The 14,798-nt window shown below is 56.3% G+C and overlaps 1 protein-coding gene across 6 annotated transcripts in view; it reads right to left on the reverse strand.

Annotated features, from left to right (window-relative positions):
• Foxa1 (forkhead box A1) overlaps positions 1-11,692 on the reverse strand; it is an 85,356-nt gene extending 73,664 nt beyond the window's left edge. For 2 of the 6 annotated variants that reach the window (XR_009592964.1, XM_060387527.1), the window contains exons 1-2: positions 11,541-11,692; positions 8,191-9,487 (exon numbers count right to left, since the gene is read on the reverse strand). Coding sequence is in view for 4 of the 6 variants with exons in the window: in XM_060387527.1 (XP_060243510.1) it covers positions 8,191-9,487; positions 11,541-11,612 (1,369 nt within the window). In the remaining 2 variants the exon portion in view is untranslated. Of the gene's footprint in view, positions 1-3,858; positions 5,801-6,775; positions 9,488-11,540 lie in introns of those variants that run through there. The other 4 variants (XR_009592963.1, XM_060387526.1, XM_060387525.1 and 1 more) reach the window with 4 other exon arrangements.
• Between the last annotated feature and the right edge of the window lie 3,106 nt (positions 11,693-14,798).

Below are 14,798 nucleotides of genomic sequence, written 5' to 3' on the forward strand. Positions count from 1 at the left end.
AACCTGAGCTCTGGAGGCCAGCCTGGGCTACATGGCAAAACTTTGTCTCGAAAATTAGAGAAAAAATTCTTCACACTTCTTCACGAAGCATACAGGATATCAGCATAGGTAGATGTTTTGCGTGTTTTTTAAATAAATGGGGAAAAAAACCCGCAAAGACTCCACAAGAGTAAGTACATGCTTTATTGCGCTTCACTGAGACAGAACAGAAAGGAAAAGCCGTCGTCTATAAATGTTATCTTCACTGAAATTTCTCTCCCCTTCTCCGAGTGCTCAGACTAAAGCCTGGAGGGTGAGGTGAGGCCCACGGAAAGACATTTGTGTGGGTTTTTCCATGTCGAAAAGAATTTAAAGAGCAAATCTCCGTGTCTCCTGATGGGAGTAACACCAGGCTGGAAGCCTTAAGTCTGACATACTTCTCCAAGCGTTCCCCAAAGCTGCAGGTCTCAGTTAACTGAGGGCGCTGGCCTTCAGGTGCCAGGTCTCCTGGGTCCACCCGAATACAGCCTTTTACCTAACGGAGCTAACACGTCAGTGCAAACTTCCCCCAAACGGGAGAACGGGCTCCGGCTGGAAGTTCAGTCATGACCACAACTTACAGATCAGACACCACGCACCAAGCTAGCAAAACTATGTAGACGTCTTTGACAGAGGTTCAAAGTTAGTCTCTGTGTGTGTGTGTCTCTGTCTCTCTCTTACACACACTCACACACACACACAGACACACACACAGAGACACACACACACACACGCGCGCGCGCGCGCGCGCGCGCGCTCGAGTCCAAGGCTTTGGTAATGTTTTAACTTCCATGCGCTAGAAAAGCGAAAAGCAAAGCAGGGTTGGAGAGTGCTGAAGGATTAGGGACCTCAGGAGAACCCTGGAGCACCCGGGCGCCTGTGCGGTGTCCCGGGACGCCGGGGACGTCGCGTTGGGTCACCCCGCCCAGGCTCCGGGTGTCCTTTCCCGGGTGGGCAGCGGGAAAGCCAATGGGGAGCTTCTCAGCCGAGGGCTGGGATGGCTGGCTGCCCGCTCTGGGCTCCGGGGTGGGGCGGCGCGGGCGGCCAGGACCGAGGGGGTGGGTGCCCCGAGCCGGGGCCGCTCCGACGCCCCCCGCCTGGCGCGCCCCGGATGCCTGGAGCTGGCTGCTGGCCTCCGGAGGCCGCGAAGGAGCAGAGTAAACACGGCGCGGCGGGCCCGCCCCACCCCCGGCCGCCCCGGCCCGCAGCTCTCCGCGCCCGCGCCCCCGCCCCGCGGGCCGCAGCCGGGACTGGAGGGCTGGGCCGCACCCGGCGCGGGTCCCTCGGAGCGCGCCTCGCTGTCCCGCCCCGGCGGGCCGGGCCCCTCGGGCGGGCGAGGGCCCTGCTTTGCTCTTTTCGTTGGCCAAGCACAATTGTGTTATTGGAGATAATGAATTCAATCCCCATCAAAGGGCATTAGGCTTGCCCGGGCCCTGGAGTTGCTGGTGCTTTTTTTTTTTTTTAAACTAGAAATGAAAGGCCGAGGAGGAGAAGAAAAAAATTCTCCGGGGGAGCCTTTCCCCTGATCGCCGCTTTTGAAGTGAAGGGGCCTGGGCATTGTTGTTCACCTCGCGGCCCATAAGGCTGAAGAAAGCCCGGGCTTTTGATGGGCTGAGAACCGCCTCGGCAATGAGCGCCACGTCGGGCTGCGCGGCCTGCGGGCAGCATATGGCTCAGGGCACCCTGGCCCCGTCTGGCGGGCGGGACCTTGGGCCCTGAGGGGATGGGGCTGGACCCGAGGCCTGCACCCAGAGGCTGACCCTGTGGGGCCTGCCCAGGGCTGAGGCCGGGCTTGGTGGATGGCGCAGAGGGTCGCCTTTGGGAGCCAGCACCCCCCTTCCTTCGGGAAAGCTGGTGTCTCCGTGAGGGTGGCAGGCCGGAGGGTGGCAGGCCTGAGGGTGGCAGGCCCAGCTACTTGGACCCCAGCGTCGCTGGCTGAGCGTGACTGCGGATGTGTGCACTCCAGAAAGGTGCAGCTGAGGGCTCGGCCCCAGCAGAGCGCGGGCTGCAGTGTTCTCGCGCACCTAAGGCGCTGGGCCACCTTTTCTGAAGACGCGTGGAGGAGGCCTTTCATCTGCCCCAGCACCAACTTGCCCCACCTGGAAGCGCCCCCTCCCCCTCCCGCTCCCGGCCCCTCTGAACCCTGGCCCCGGGGTTACCTACCGCTCCCTCAGGGCCCTCCCCGCCGCGGCCCTCCTCCCTCTGCCCGAGGGATCCGGGTTAGCCGCCCCATTAACACATTAGGCAGACACAGCACAAAGGCAGCGCGTGTCGGCCAGGGCCCTGTGACTCCAGGGAGAGGCCGGGAAACCTGGACAATGCCCTGCCCAGTGCACCGCTCGCCGGAGACCCGGCCAATCCACCCCCAACCCGGGCCAAGCCAAGCGGGACCCCGCGGGGGCTGGGGCTCACAGCCCAGCTCGGGCCTTCAGGGGCGCCTGGGGCTGAAGCTCCCAGCTCCCGGGTGAACCCGGAGCTAGACAGACGTCCCCCCAAATGTCGCAGCCACCTGGCCCGTGCCGAGAAAATCAGTGTCGGGGAGCACTGAGGATGCGAGAACACTGCTCCCCCACCGCGCGCGAACAGGCCTCTAACATCACATCTACAAGCACACACACCTCCACAGAGACCCTCGCGTTTTTCTCTTTCAGTTGCTGGGAGAGGGAAGGAGAGAAGGAAGGAAAAGATAATCTCGGCTGCGGGTGTGGTTAGACAGGAAGCGGGGCAGCAAGCTTCCGAGGAGGGGGAAAGGCCCGGGAGGCCCCCGGTTCAGTCCTTGAGCCCTGTTCCCGGGCAGCGCTTCCCGGGGGAAGGCAGAATGTCCAGGTGGCCTCTCTGGGGTCCAGGGGCCGGAGCCCGGTGTGTAGTCCGTGGGAGGACGCTGGGAAAGGAGAAGGCCCCCTCGAGGGCACCCCTGACTCAGGTGTCCCGGCGTCCGAGCTCGGCTCAGCCGCCGTCTCCGCTGGATCCTAAGGTCCGGATCACAGCCCTGGCCTTCCCGGATTTCCCGGGACGGCGGCCTGTCTCTACACTCCAAGTGGGCTAGCGTTTTAGCGAACTCCAAAGCACCCCGGGGTGGCGTCTGGAAGCCTCCCGGGCTGCAGGGGAACGGGGAGCGTGACTTTTCGTGCGTCCTCCTAGCCCCGCGGCGACGGGAGACGCGAGGAAGAAGTTGGGGAAAGTCAGTGGCAGTGAATCCCCACCTCCCACCACCACCCCCAGCCCCCGCGCCAGGTTTTAGGGAGTCTGGAATGAAAATGTGTTTTACAGGTGACGGCTGGACTTCTTAGGTATTCTCCAGCCCCCACAGTGCTTCCCGAAAGGGCTGGGGGGAAGGGGCGGGGGGAGGGTGGTGGTGGCAGCCCCAGCTGTGCAAAGTTCAATGAATGGAGCCGGCCCGGGAGGGACAATGAGAAAGACCAACGGAATCATTCTGTCCCCAACTTAAGCGTTTGCAAGGAAGAGGAGACTTAGGGAAGTCTGTTGTTGTATGTATTTAGACGCTCTGAATAGTAACCTCAGGTGGAAATAAAACTTGCTAATGTGGGTGCCCTAAAACCCTCCTGTCTCCGCAGAAGGCTGTTTCTAGGGATGTTGTGAGCTCTGTTGTGCCATTTTGCTCTTACATTCTTAGTTTCTCGAGACTCTTTTGAGGTTTAATTATTCTTCCAATTTGGGTAATTTTTACACCTAAATTTCAACATAATTTGATTACCTATTTAGGTCAGGGGGGCTTGTAATAATCTCTTTTTTTCTTTTTGCACTCAATTATCTTGAATCAGGGGAGCCTTTTCTTAACTGCACTTGGTTGCAAAACACAGCCACAATTCAGGCAAACAGTTAATTTTAAAGGCAATTTAAAAAACTTTATTAAATACATACTACATAATTAAAGCAATTTTATTTTTCAATGAGGTTTTTCCTCTTGACATATTGAAGTGTCACATTAAAATACATTATAGCTAAATGTTCTATGATATTACTGCTAAATCAACAGAAAACCAATTGATCTAGAGGAAAGGTTAATTAATTTGGGCTACAGGTCTTCTACTTTCGTCTGCAATGAAAAGAACTTCTATTGATCACGGCAGTTTTTTTTTTTAAGAAACTTGATAAGCATTTTCACGGAACTGAGATCAATGTTTTAAATGCCAAAACAACAGAATTTTATAATTTTTATCGCTCTTGATATTCTCTTCGGTTGTAGCTCATTCAAAACGGTTAAACCAGAGAGAAACGTCTAACAGTGAAAATCGCAGTGAAATCTGCCTTCTGAAAAAAAGAAAACACAAGTGAAGGACTTCACTAGCGTTTGCACGTTTTAATGCTTCTCCGTCCGTCTATTCCGCAGTGAGGGGACAGCAGAACCTGAATTTTACCTTTAAGATTTAAAAGCGGACGTGGAAATCAAGCTGAGCTGCCTTCTGCTTGGGACCGTTTCAGAGTTGTTTCGTTCCGTTGGATACAAGTTCATTATCTGTTTTGGGCTCTTTTTGTTTTGTTTTGTTTTATCATATTTAAGAGAGTTTCAGAGCTGGAGCTTCCAAACACAGGGTGAAAGTAATTCCCAACGCCCCCCTCCCAGGCAGGCCCTGCACTCACTGCCCAAACGCTTTTCTGTGTCACTGTTTACTCCCCGACGTGGTAGACCCTAGGGCCCCTGGAGCTTTCCACTTGGGTCAGTGGGAAGCCTTTTGCCTCCTCGCTGGCCCCCTCTTCCGGGGGCCCCTCCTCCATCCCGCGAAAATTCCTAAAATCTCAGCCCCCGGCCCTGACCGCGCCGGGCGCGCCGGCTTCCTGGCGGCCGGAGTGCGGGTGAAGGAGCCGGGGCCGGGGTGGGGGCGGAGAGAGCCGGGGGCGCGCGGGCGGCGCTCTGGGGAGGGTCCCCGCGCGCTGCTGGAAGCACAGATGTTTTCTTCCTGGCCCCGCTCGGCGCCCCGCTCGGCCGGGCCGCCGGTTGTGTGTCCCGGTTTCCGAGGAAGGGATTACGCAGCGGGAGAGGCTCGGCCAGGCCGGCCGCGGGGTGGGCCGGGGACCCGGCGCTCGGCCTCCTTTGTTGACTTTTAGGTCTGTGGCTCAACAGAAGATTTATTCGCTAGGAGGGGGAAAAGTGCCCGGACAATGAGGAACTAACTGCATTTGTCACCTCGGGATGCTTGCGCGGCCCGCTCTGCCCCCTCTTGCCCGGCAACCATCTGTCCGGGGGCCCCAGCCTGCGTGCGTCCCAGCCTCGTCCAGCGGCGGCGGGGCGCACAGGCGCACAGCCCGGAGGGAGGCCCGCCAGGCGGGAGCGCGGCCCGCAGGCGCCTGCGTGGCGAGCCGGGCCAGCCGCCCTGGTCCCCCCGCATCCCGCCCCGCATCCCGCGCCCGCATCCCGCGTCAATGGAGAGGCCTGGACCACGGGCACCTCGCCCCTGCAAGCCCGGAAAGCCCTCTACCAAGAGTCAAGGACCGAGAACTTTAGCCAGACACCAAACCCGGAGGACGGACAGACAGCACCCAAGTCAGACTTTTCCTTTCAGGAGAGTGTGGGAAAAGCACGAGCCGAAGACCACGCGTTTGCACTGCACCGGAGTTTGAACTTGCCCGTTATGTTTGTAACTGTTGGGGTGGAGAGCGTTCCCGTCTTGGGGGGAAGCCTGGCGTCCTTCAGGGCACTTGGAATCGAGTTTCGAAATTACTCACGCCAGCAATTTCTCTGCCCTCCTCCTCCTTAGTCGCGGAGAGCGGAGCAGGGGATTCTGGATTTTGCTCAAGTGCCCAGTGGCACCCTTTCTCTCATCTGGAGAGGTAATTACGCGATAATTAATGCGACCGGCATGGCTCTTTTTTATCGCGTCTGTGTCGTTGAGTGCTGCGAGCCCAGTGCAGGCTGCCCAAGTTCAAGCCCTGGAGAGGCTGGAGCTCAGGCAGGAGGGCTCAGGCAGGCCAGCCTCTGCCTGGGCTGGTGCTGTTATTGTTGGTGTCAAGCCGAACAATCGGAACAAGCCTTACAAAGAAATAGGTGGACTGGAAAGTGAGCCTGCTATCAAAGGAGATTAATGATTTTGTGATCTCAAGCAACTAGGGGGTGTGAAGTTGCATTTCAAAGCTTCTTACAAGGCAAACAAGCCATCAGCTTTAGGTTCTCAGAAACAATATTTTAAAAATATCTCCACAAAATACAAAACAGCAGCTACCCTGAGGCACTCACAAAGCGTCCCCCCACGGATGAATTAACTGCCCGCCCTCCCCGCCCTCCAAACGACGGTGATAGCTAAGCGTTGCTTCTCTTTACCAGGAGGGTTCAGAGTCTGTGGCAGATAACTTAATTTTAGCAGCCACGGCTGCTATTTTATTCTTACTCAAATACTTCCCGAAATAGAAAAAAAAAAGGAAATTAATAACTTAACCTCAAACCAGCAAAAATAAAATAACACAAAATGAGAAACAAAAGGCTTTAAAACCCTTCTTCCCTCACCAAAAAGAAAATAAATAAAAAAAAACTGAAGTAAACATTACTAGGAATAAATAATTTTTAAATTTTTCAGTTCTTGGAATAGTGCCAGGTTGTCTCCCTGCTTTAATTGAATTTCTTTCCCAACATTTTACTAGTTACACATTTAGGTTGCAGTTGAAACCGCTATATTTTAGGTTATACACCTGTTTGTCTTTTATGTTAAATTTTAGAATTTGAAAAATATCCTATTCCGGAGATCTATTTTGTATTTTAATTAAAGATCTGTTTTGGATTTTGAGTGAAAGAGAATAACAGAAATTCTTTGTTGTTAACATTTGATTTATTTAAATTCCTTAACTGCAAATGATCAGGAACATATTTCACAGATTAAAATCCCGTATTATTTTTGTTATTTAAATCAAAAATCATAATTACAATCACATCGATAAAAATTAACATTTTAAATTTGGAATTTTAACCATCACTTAAAAGCAATTTCGGCTGTAAAGAAAAAGAATAAACCATGCAATAAATTAACATTGAGGAAATAATAATGAAACCCGTTTGTCTAAAACTAACACCGCATCCAACTGTGGAAAGTGCATTAACACTGGATGAAAGGAGCAGATGACGGCAAAAAACTAAAATGACCACGATTAGGATTTTGGAACTTTGTACCAAAATTTGAAATGTATTTCGTATAACATCTCTCTCCTCAACAGTATGATGCTTCCTTCTCCTCCCGGGGGAGGGGGGGCTTGGAACCTTTAAATGGTGTACATACAAAAAAAGCTAATTTTATACATGTGACCTCAGAATAACATGACCATGGCTCTCTGCAAAGCAAGGAGCGGAGTTAGGGAGGAAGGCAGTTCCTGAAGAGTTGGCTCTCAGGGACATACGTGGGTAGAGACGACAAGCATGTAGGAGGATCCTTGTAACTCGGTCAGGCAACTTTTGAAAATGTAGCGTGTATATCACCTACCTCTACGTGTTATGCAAAAGTGGGCGAGTTCTTCATATCTGGGCACTAGGAAGTCCATAGACATATGTATGCATTCCGTTTAAACACATCTGCTACCCGAACGCATCAGAAATGCAAGCTGAAAACCAGGGGCTCCCATGTGTGTCACCTGTCTGTCCCTGACTGCTTAAGGGCAGCACCGTCTGTCAGTACCGTCAAGAGCCCCTGTCTACTTGATTCTTCACCGTTTCCATTTTTTGTTGAGTTAAGAGTATTGCCACAGACCTGTAAACGCGCGTGGTGGGACTAGGTAAAGAGGGGCAACAACAACAAAAAAAGCACAAACAAATATCTTACAAACTTGACCATCTTCTTTAAATAAGCCCTGCACAGACTAGACTGTGTCCACAGGGGGAGAAGTGACAGGGAGAACGGGGCAAGGGAGGAGGAGGATTTTTCCGTATGTACACTTGTGGATCATTAAACGTTGCAGGAAAAAGTGTTGGCTGTATTTGTAATATACACACAACAGCGAGTGTTGGCTACAACAATAAAGTAACAGTCCTCTGAACTGGGGGGAAATTGTGCATGAAAAATAAAAATAGTTGGGATTTTATTGTGGGGTTGGTTTGGGGTGTGTGGTTTTGTGTACTGTTTGTTGTTGTTTCTCTCTCTCTCTCTCTCTCTCTCTCCTGCTAACAGGCTGGCCATGCGGACAGAGCCCCATGTGGGAGCTAGGAAGTGTTTAGCACGGGTCTGGAATACACACCTTGGTAGTAGGCCGGCTCCAAGGCTGAGGGCTCGATGGGGCTCCTCGCGGCCACTGAGGCGCTGCCCAGGGGCAGGCTGGCGGGCAAGGCGGCGCCGTAGGGAGAGTACTGCAGGGCCTGCTCGTACGCCTTGAAGTCCAGCTTGTGCTGCTGCTCGGAGGAGGACATGAGGTTGTTGATGGAGAAGGGGTGGTTAAAGGAGTAGTGGGGGTCCCCTTTCAGGTGCAGCTGAGATTCATGGGGTGCCAGGCCGTGTGCCGGGTGAGAGGGGGGTACGGAGGCCAGCGCCCCCGGCCCGGAGCTGATGGGGGGCGCGGAGGAAGACGCCGGAGACTTCAACTCCGCGGCGCCCCCTGTCGCCGCGGCCCCACCGTGGTCCAGAGTCTGGGGGCTGGCGGCGGGCCCGGGGGCCGGCGCGCCCTCTAGCTGGCCGGCCTTCCCGTGCACGGCGCGGTGGAGGGGCGACTCGGCGCTGGGGTTCCCCGCGCCCGCGGGGTCCTTGCGGCTCTCGGGGACGCCCTTGGCGCCGCCGCCCCCGCCCCCGCCGGCCCCCGGCTGCTTCTCACACTTGAAGCGCTTCTGGCGGCGCAGGTAGCAGCCGTTCTCGAACATGTTGCCGGAGTCCGGGTGGAGCGTCCAGTAGGAGCCCTTGCCCGGCTTGTCCGGGGAGCGCGCCACCTTGACGAAGCAGTCGTTGAAGGACAGCGAGTGACGGATGGAGTTCTGCCAGCGCTGCTGGTTCTGGCGGTAGTAGGGGAAGAGGTCCATGATCCACTGGTAGATCTCGCTCAGCGTCAGCATCTTGCTGGGCGCCTGCTGGATGGCCATGGTGATGAGCGAGATGTACGAGTAGGGCGGCTTGGCGTGCGGGTAGCTGCGCTTGAAGGCCTTGGCGTCGCCGCCGCCGCCCGCGCGGCTGCGGCCCAGATTGGACGGCGCGTAAGCCATGGGGCTCACGCACGGGTTCATGGCGGCCGCGTAGGGGCCCAGGCCGTTCATGGAGGCCGCGGGCTGCGCGCCCATGGAGCCCATGCCGCCCGGGCTCAGCGCCGCGCCCATGGCCGTCACGCCCGCCGCCGTCATGCCGTTCATGGCGCCCGCCGAGCCCCCGGGCATGCCGCCCACGGCGCCGGGGCTCAGGCCGGCCCCCAGGCCCGGGTTGGCGTAGGACATGTTGAAGGAAGCGGGGGTCATGTTGCCGCTCGTGGTCATGGTGTTCATGGTCATGTAGGTGTTCATGGAGTTCATGGAGCCCAGGCCGGAGTTCATGTTGCTGACGGGGACCGCGGAGTAGGCCTGCAGCGGAGACAGACAGCGGGGAGAGGCCCCGAAGGGCTCGGTTAGTGCTGCGGAGGGCCGGCGCGGGCGAGCCGGGGTTGTGCACCGCGATGCCCGGCAGGGCACGCCGCTGCTCCCCGCGCCCCGCGGGGGGATTAGCCCTCGCGGAAAATCCGTCCCCGGGAAGAAGCGTCACCGCCTCAAGCGCCCGGGCCGGCTTCTAGGGTTCCTTCATTCGGTCCACCGCAGGCTGTACCCGAGCAGCCACCCCTCCCCAACAGACCAACTGCCTTTGGGCCAAAGCAGGCTTGAACTTCCGAAAACAGAATTCGAGTCTGAGCCTCCGCTTCTTCTCTGCACCCCTACAGCGATGTGGGTTACACAGAGGCCTGCTGGGCGCTCAGCCCGGCACCGGCAGGGCGCCCAGCGGGAGGCGGTGTGCCGGCCGCCGTGAAACCCGCACCCACCGAGCAAATCGCCTCCGTGCCTCTGATCACCCCAGTCACTCTTCCCCCAGCAACCGGCTTTGTCCTAAGAGTTGGTGCCAAACGGTGACTTTCTGTTATTAGACTCAGAAGCGACGCTCCCCAACTAGTTGTAACCATGATAGTGATTTCAAAGAAGCAAGCTCGTAAGTTAAATAAAATTCTGGAAAAAAATATAAAATCGAAAATAAGCTGCACAAGCGAACCCCACGGTGCGTATTTAAGTTTAAGTTCAGCGCGACTTTACACGCACAGTCCTTCAAGCTACTCCAGACCCTGCGTTAATCCTGTTACCTGTCTGCAGTCCTCTGACAACTGGGAGATTTGGCAACACAGTTTACACACACACACACACACACACACACACACACACCTCATAACTGAGAGTTGCTGCTCATATCAAAAGCCCCGGGCTCTGAAGCTGCAAGAGTAGTTTGGAATAATTTAAAATTCTCAACTCAAACTCTGCTTCCTTCCTCTTAGTGCTACGCGGCTTCCTAATTCTCAGTTTTGAGACAGAAGGAAGCTCTCTCTATAGGGATCTTCCCGGGAGGGCCAGGAGGACTGCATCCAAAATGAGACCCCGGAAAGTGGTCTGAGCCCTTACAACCAAAATCCCCATCAATGGCAATCGGGAGAATGACACGGTGGTTAGAAGACACGGAGTCCTGATACATGACTGCTTATCTGGCAGTCTAACAGACACTGTTGATGTCCCGAAACGTATGTTGATCAGCAAACATGACTCCGTTTGGGAACATAAGGGATGCATAGACTTAAAAACGAAGACCCCAAAAAGTATGGCTCCCAAAGCAACACACAGACGGATGCATACATCTGCCGTGAAGGTATGTTCAGGTTCCGTACTTTACAGATCTGAAAGTACTTTTTGACTTTGGGATTTATTTCTAGCCCTCTCTCCAACACCGCGCGAGGCTCCCTCAGTGAGCGCGTTCGAGAGCGTCCTGAAACTTTTGAAGGCGACCGGCGGCTGTGTCTAGAGAAGCGCTTTTGGTAGTCAGTGGCCCTGCCTGTACCTGATCTTCCTCGCAACGCTTTTGTGCACGGTGTAAAATAAGCCCCGTGAACGTGCCACCGAGGGGACAATGAGGAGAAACAGGTTCCTGGCGCTGAGTTCTGGGGACGAGCCTGTTCGCGCCAGCGCCACCCAGCGGCCGCGGGCAGGAGCGGCCGCCCTCTCCACAGACCGGGCTTTTGAAGAACAAGTTTCATAAAATTTCAGAGACCGTTCCCGGCCGAGGAGCCCAAACTTCCTGCGGCAGATCTTTTTACTTTTTAACCCCAAAAGACGTCGGCGAACTACGCGGCCTGACCTGGGGGCCGCGCGGTGAGCGAACACCGGCCCTGGCAGTTGCTTTTAAGCCGTGCCAGAGCCCGCCGGCCACCCCGGGACTCCGGGGCCCGGCTGCGGCTCCCGCTCTCCGCGGGGCGACGGCGAGCGCCTCCCGGAGCCGCGATCTCGGAGCCCGGACTTTCCGAGGACTCCGCGACCCGGCGGCCCCCAGCCCAGCGGGGTCCCCCGGACGCCCCTCGCCTCCCCGCCCGCCCGCCCGCCTCTCTCTCACCTCCTGCGTGTCCGCGTAGTAGCTGTTCCAGTCGCCGCTCTCGTGCCCTTCCATCTTCACGGTCCCTAACATCCTGGAGCCACCGCAGCCGGCGCGAGCGTGCGAGCCCGCGCGGGGCCACGGGCGGGGGAGGGGCGCGGCGGCGCGGCGGCGGCCGGGGCGCCCGGGGGCCGAGCGCCACCCCGGCGCGGAGGAGCGGGGAGGCGGGCGTGCGCGGCGGCGGCGGCGGCGGCGCGGCGGCGGGGGGCGGGCGGCGGCCGCGCAGCGCGGCGCCCGGCAGCGCCTCCGCGGGAAGTGAGCGGGCGGCCTGTGCGGAGCGAGGGCAGTTGAGCTGATGTGGAGCTTACGTCGCCCGAGTGCCCACCTCCTCGTCCTCTCCCCATTTGTCCGCCGCACAAAGACGCTCGCACCTACAAAGCCCGGGGTGCACCTGCGAGGCGGCCGCCCGCCCGCCCGCCAGTCCGCCCGCGCGCCCGCCCGCCCCGCCGCGCCAGCGCCGCGCGCCCCCCGCGCCCCTCCCCCAAACCCGGCCCTCGCTCTGTTGACAAAGCAGTGTAATTGGTTTAAGCCCCGGGGCTAGGGAAAGAGGAAAATGGGGCGGGTGCGTGTGTGACCCCCTTTTGGAAAAAAAAAAGAGAGAGAGAGAGAGAAGGAAAGAAAGAAAACTAGGCGGTGCCTGGAGGACAGGCCAGGGCTGTGCAGCGGAGGGGTGCTGGGTGCTGCCGGAGAAGAGCCCCAGCGCGGGGACCGCGCTCTCGGAGTGACCCCGGGTCCCTCCCTGAGGCCACCACCCCCCTCCGGACCTGGCTGCGACGGGGTCCTTGGCCCCTTTGGCTCCTTCGCCGCCCCCATCCCGATTCTTGACCCAAAGTTCAACCCTGGGAGGCCAACCCCACTTCCCGGGCTTCGGGCTTTTGGAAGGGGAAAAGCCCCACTTTCGCCTCGTCACTAGAAACCCGGTCATCTGAGTCAACCCGGCAGAGAGTGACGTTTGGGCCGACCTGGGCTCGCGGCCGGCAGGACGGAGGCGCTGCCACGAAACTCGTACCTGCGGCTAAGGGCAGGTGAGTCACGGCACCGTTTTATATTTTTATGACATAACTCTATTTTTTTTTTTTCCGCCTCAGTCCGCTCCACTCCCCTTGTCATCTGCGGGCGATCAGAAAGAGGAAGAAACTGAGAGCAGATGTTTGTGTGATAGGGCAGGCGGATCCTCGTCGGGCCTGCCTCTCTCTGCCGGGCCCCTCCTCCCGCCCCCCTCCTGCCGCCTCCGGGACCGAGCTGGAAGCCACTGTCTGGTTTCTGATAGAGAAAGGTCAGGGGGAGGAGACGTCTCCCTAAACGCGGCGTAAACTGGGGCGTGAGGGCCCGGGGTGCTGGGACCTAGCTGCCACGCGGTAGACCGGCCAGCCTGAAGCCGGAGCCGGCCCGCGGTGGTCCTGTTGTCTCCCACCTGGAGGAGCGGGGCCAGGGCGTCTCAGAGGGTGTCGGGCGGCTGTGGAAAATTCTGTCCCCAGCTTAAAGTCCCTTGCTTCCTTCCAGTTCTTCCTAGGTGGTGGCTCGCCCTCGCGTCCTGCGGGACTAATCAAAGAGATTAGGCTGGATGGAGGGAGTCTGTGATAGGTTCGGAGACGCGGCTGCCTCTGGGTGACTGACTGTGTGTTTGTGGACGCGTGCAACCACCGAGTGCGTTTCTAAGGAAATGTGACCGGGTGGCCCAGTGCGTGTTGCGCCAGCCTGTAGGTTTATTAGATTTCCTTTAGAAGCAATAAAATAAACTTTAAAGTGACCAAGAGACTAAAACATTCTTGTTTTGCAAAGTTTTTTAAAGGGGAGTAATCTCATTTGAAGGAATGTGTTTTCACTTGTCTTCCAAATAGATACCCTCCCCCCCCACCCCAAGCTTTGTTCTTTAAAAATCTTTCTTCCTTGAAACCTGGCAAGAGAATCGCGTTAAATCCTTGAACCAAACAAATCTCTTAAATCAGCAGGGGAGCAGAGGTGAAGATGTGTAGTTAAGGAAATAAAAAAGATAAAAAGCATTGGATTACAAGTCCTTTTTGAACAAAAATAGCGTGTGTGTGCATGTGTGTGTGCGTATGTGTGTGTGTGTGTAGACATCACGCTATAAGCAAAGGAATGAGAGTGAAATCAAATCCACCTAGAACTCAGCAGAGCAGGCAACCCTCCCCAACTGCAGTTTGCCCCTGTGACTAGAAGTCACCCCCATCAGATGTGTAAATGTACCTGTGGGTGTGTCAGAAACTAATTCTTTTGCAAAGTTCCCACCGGCAGCTGGACCTCCGTTGGTGAAGCACACACGCTCAGCTTCCTCAGTTTGGTCCTGGGACTTTCAGGGCTCAGAAGCTTCCTTGTTCCTTCCTGGTTGGTTCTCTGATGCCCTCTTGGCTCTTTTAAAACACCTAGCATGACTTAGGCATTTCCTTTGGGTCGTAACAACTTAGCATTAGCTCTGTGTGCTGTGTACAGAGCTGATGACCTGGGGGGAGGGCTGCTCTGCCCTGTGGAAGAAGGTAATTAAAACATCTCATGTTCTCTGAGCCTGTTCTCCAAATCTACTTGGTCCCCTTTTCAAGTCTACCTAAAGGGGGGAGGGAGGGCATTCACAGTGTGGGGCCACAGTGACGTTTCTCAAAAGCATCTTTAAAAATCTAGGAGTGGTGGCACAGAATGGCCTCTGCCCGCCCTAAAGCCTTGATCCAGAAGTTCTCGGCTTTGTGGCCCAGTAGCTTCAAACACAGCGCCTCCTCCGAGGAGACTGGACTGAACCAGGAAAGGAGTCAGGCAACCAGGGTTTTGATTGTGAGTTGACTGAAGCCACGGAGAAGGAAAAGCAGCAGTTGGGTTATTTCCCTGTATTTGTTGATGGCCTTTCTGGACACCCAACAAATTCAGTTGGTGAGGTTTTCGTGTTCCAAGAGGTCAGTTTTCCCCAGGCTTAAAAGTGAAACGGTAGGGTCCCTTCTTTCCAGGTCTTTGACTGTGCAAATACCACACACGCGGTGGAGGGAAGGAGGGAGGGGCTCTTGTCTTGCTTTCTGCACAGGTGGTACCCAGTAAGGAGTCCAAGCCTCCTTGTTCATATCTAACATCTTTCCACCACAGGCCCTTATGCCATAGAGCAACAAGGCAATTAAACTGACTTCAGCCCTGGGGGCGGGGGGACTGAGAGGCCTAAGAGAACTCCAAAGAAGAGAGCCACGTGGACTCCTCTGCGATGCCCCAGGCCCAACTTGC

Source organism: Meriones unguiculatus, chromosome 7, assembly GCF_030254825.1.
Source record: "Meriones unguiculatus strain TT.TT164.6M chromosome 7, Bangor_MerUng_6.1, whole genome shotgun sequence".
NCBI classification, from domain to species: domain Eukaryota; kingdom Metazoa; phylum Chordata; class Mammalia; order Rodentia; family Muridae; genus Meriones; species Meriones unguiculatus.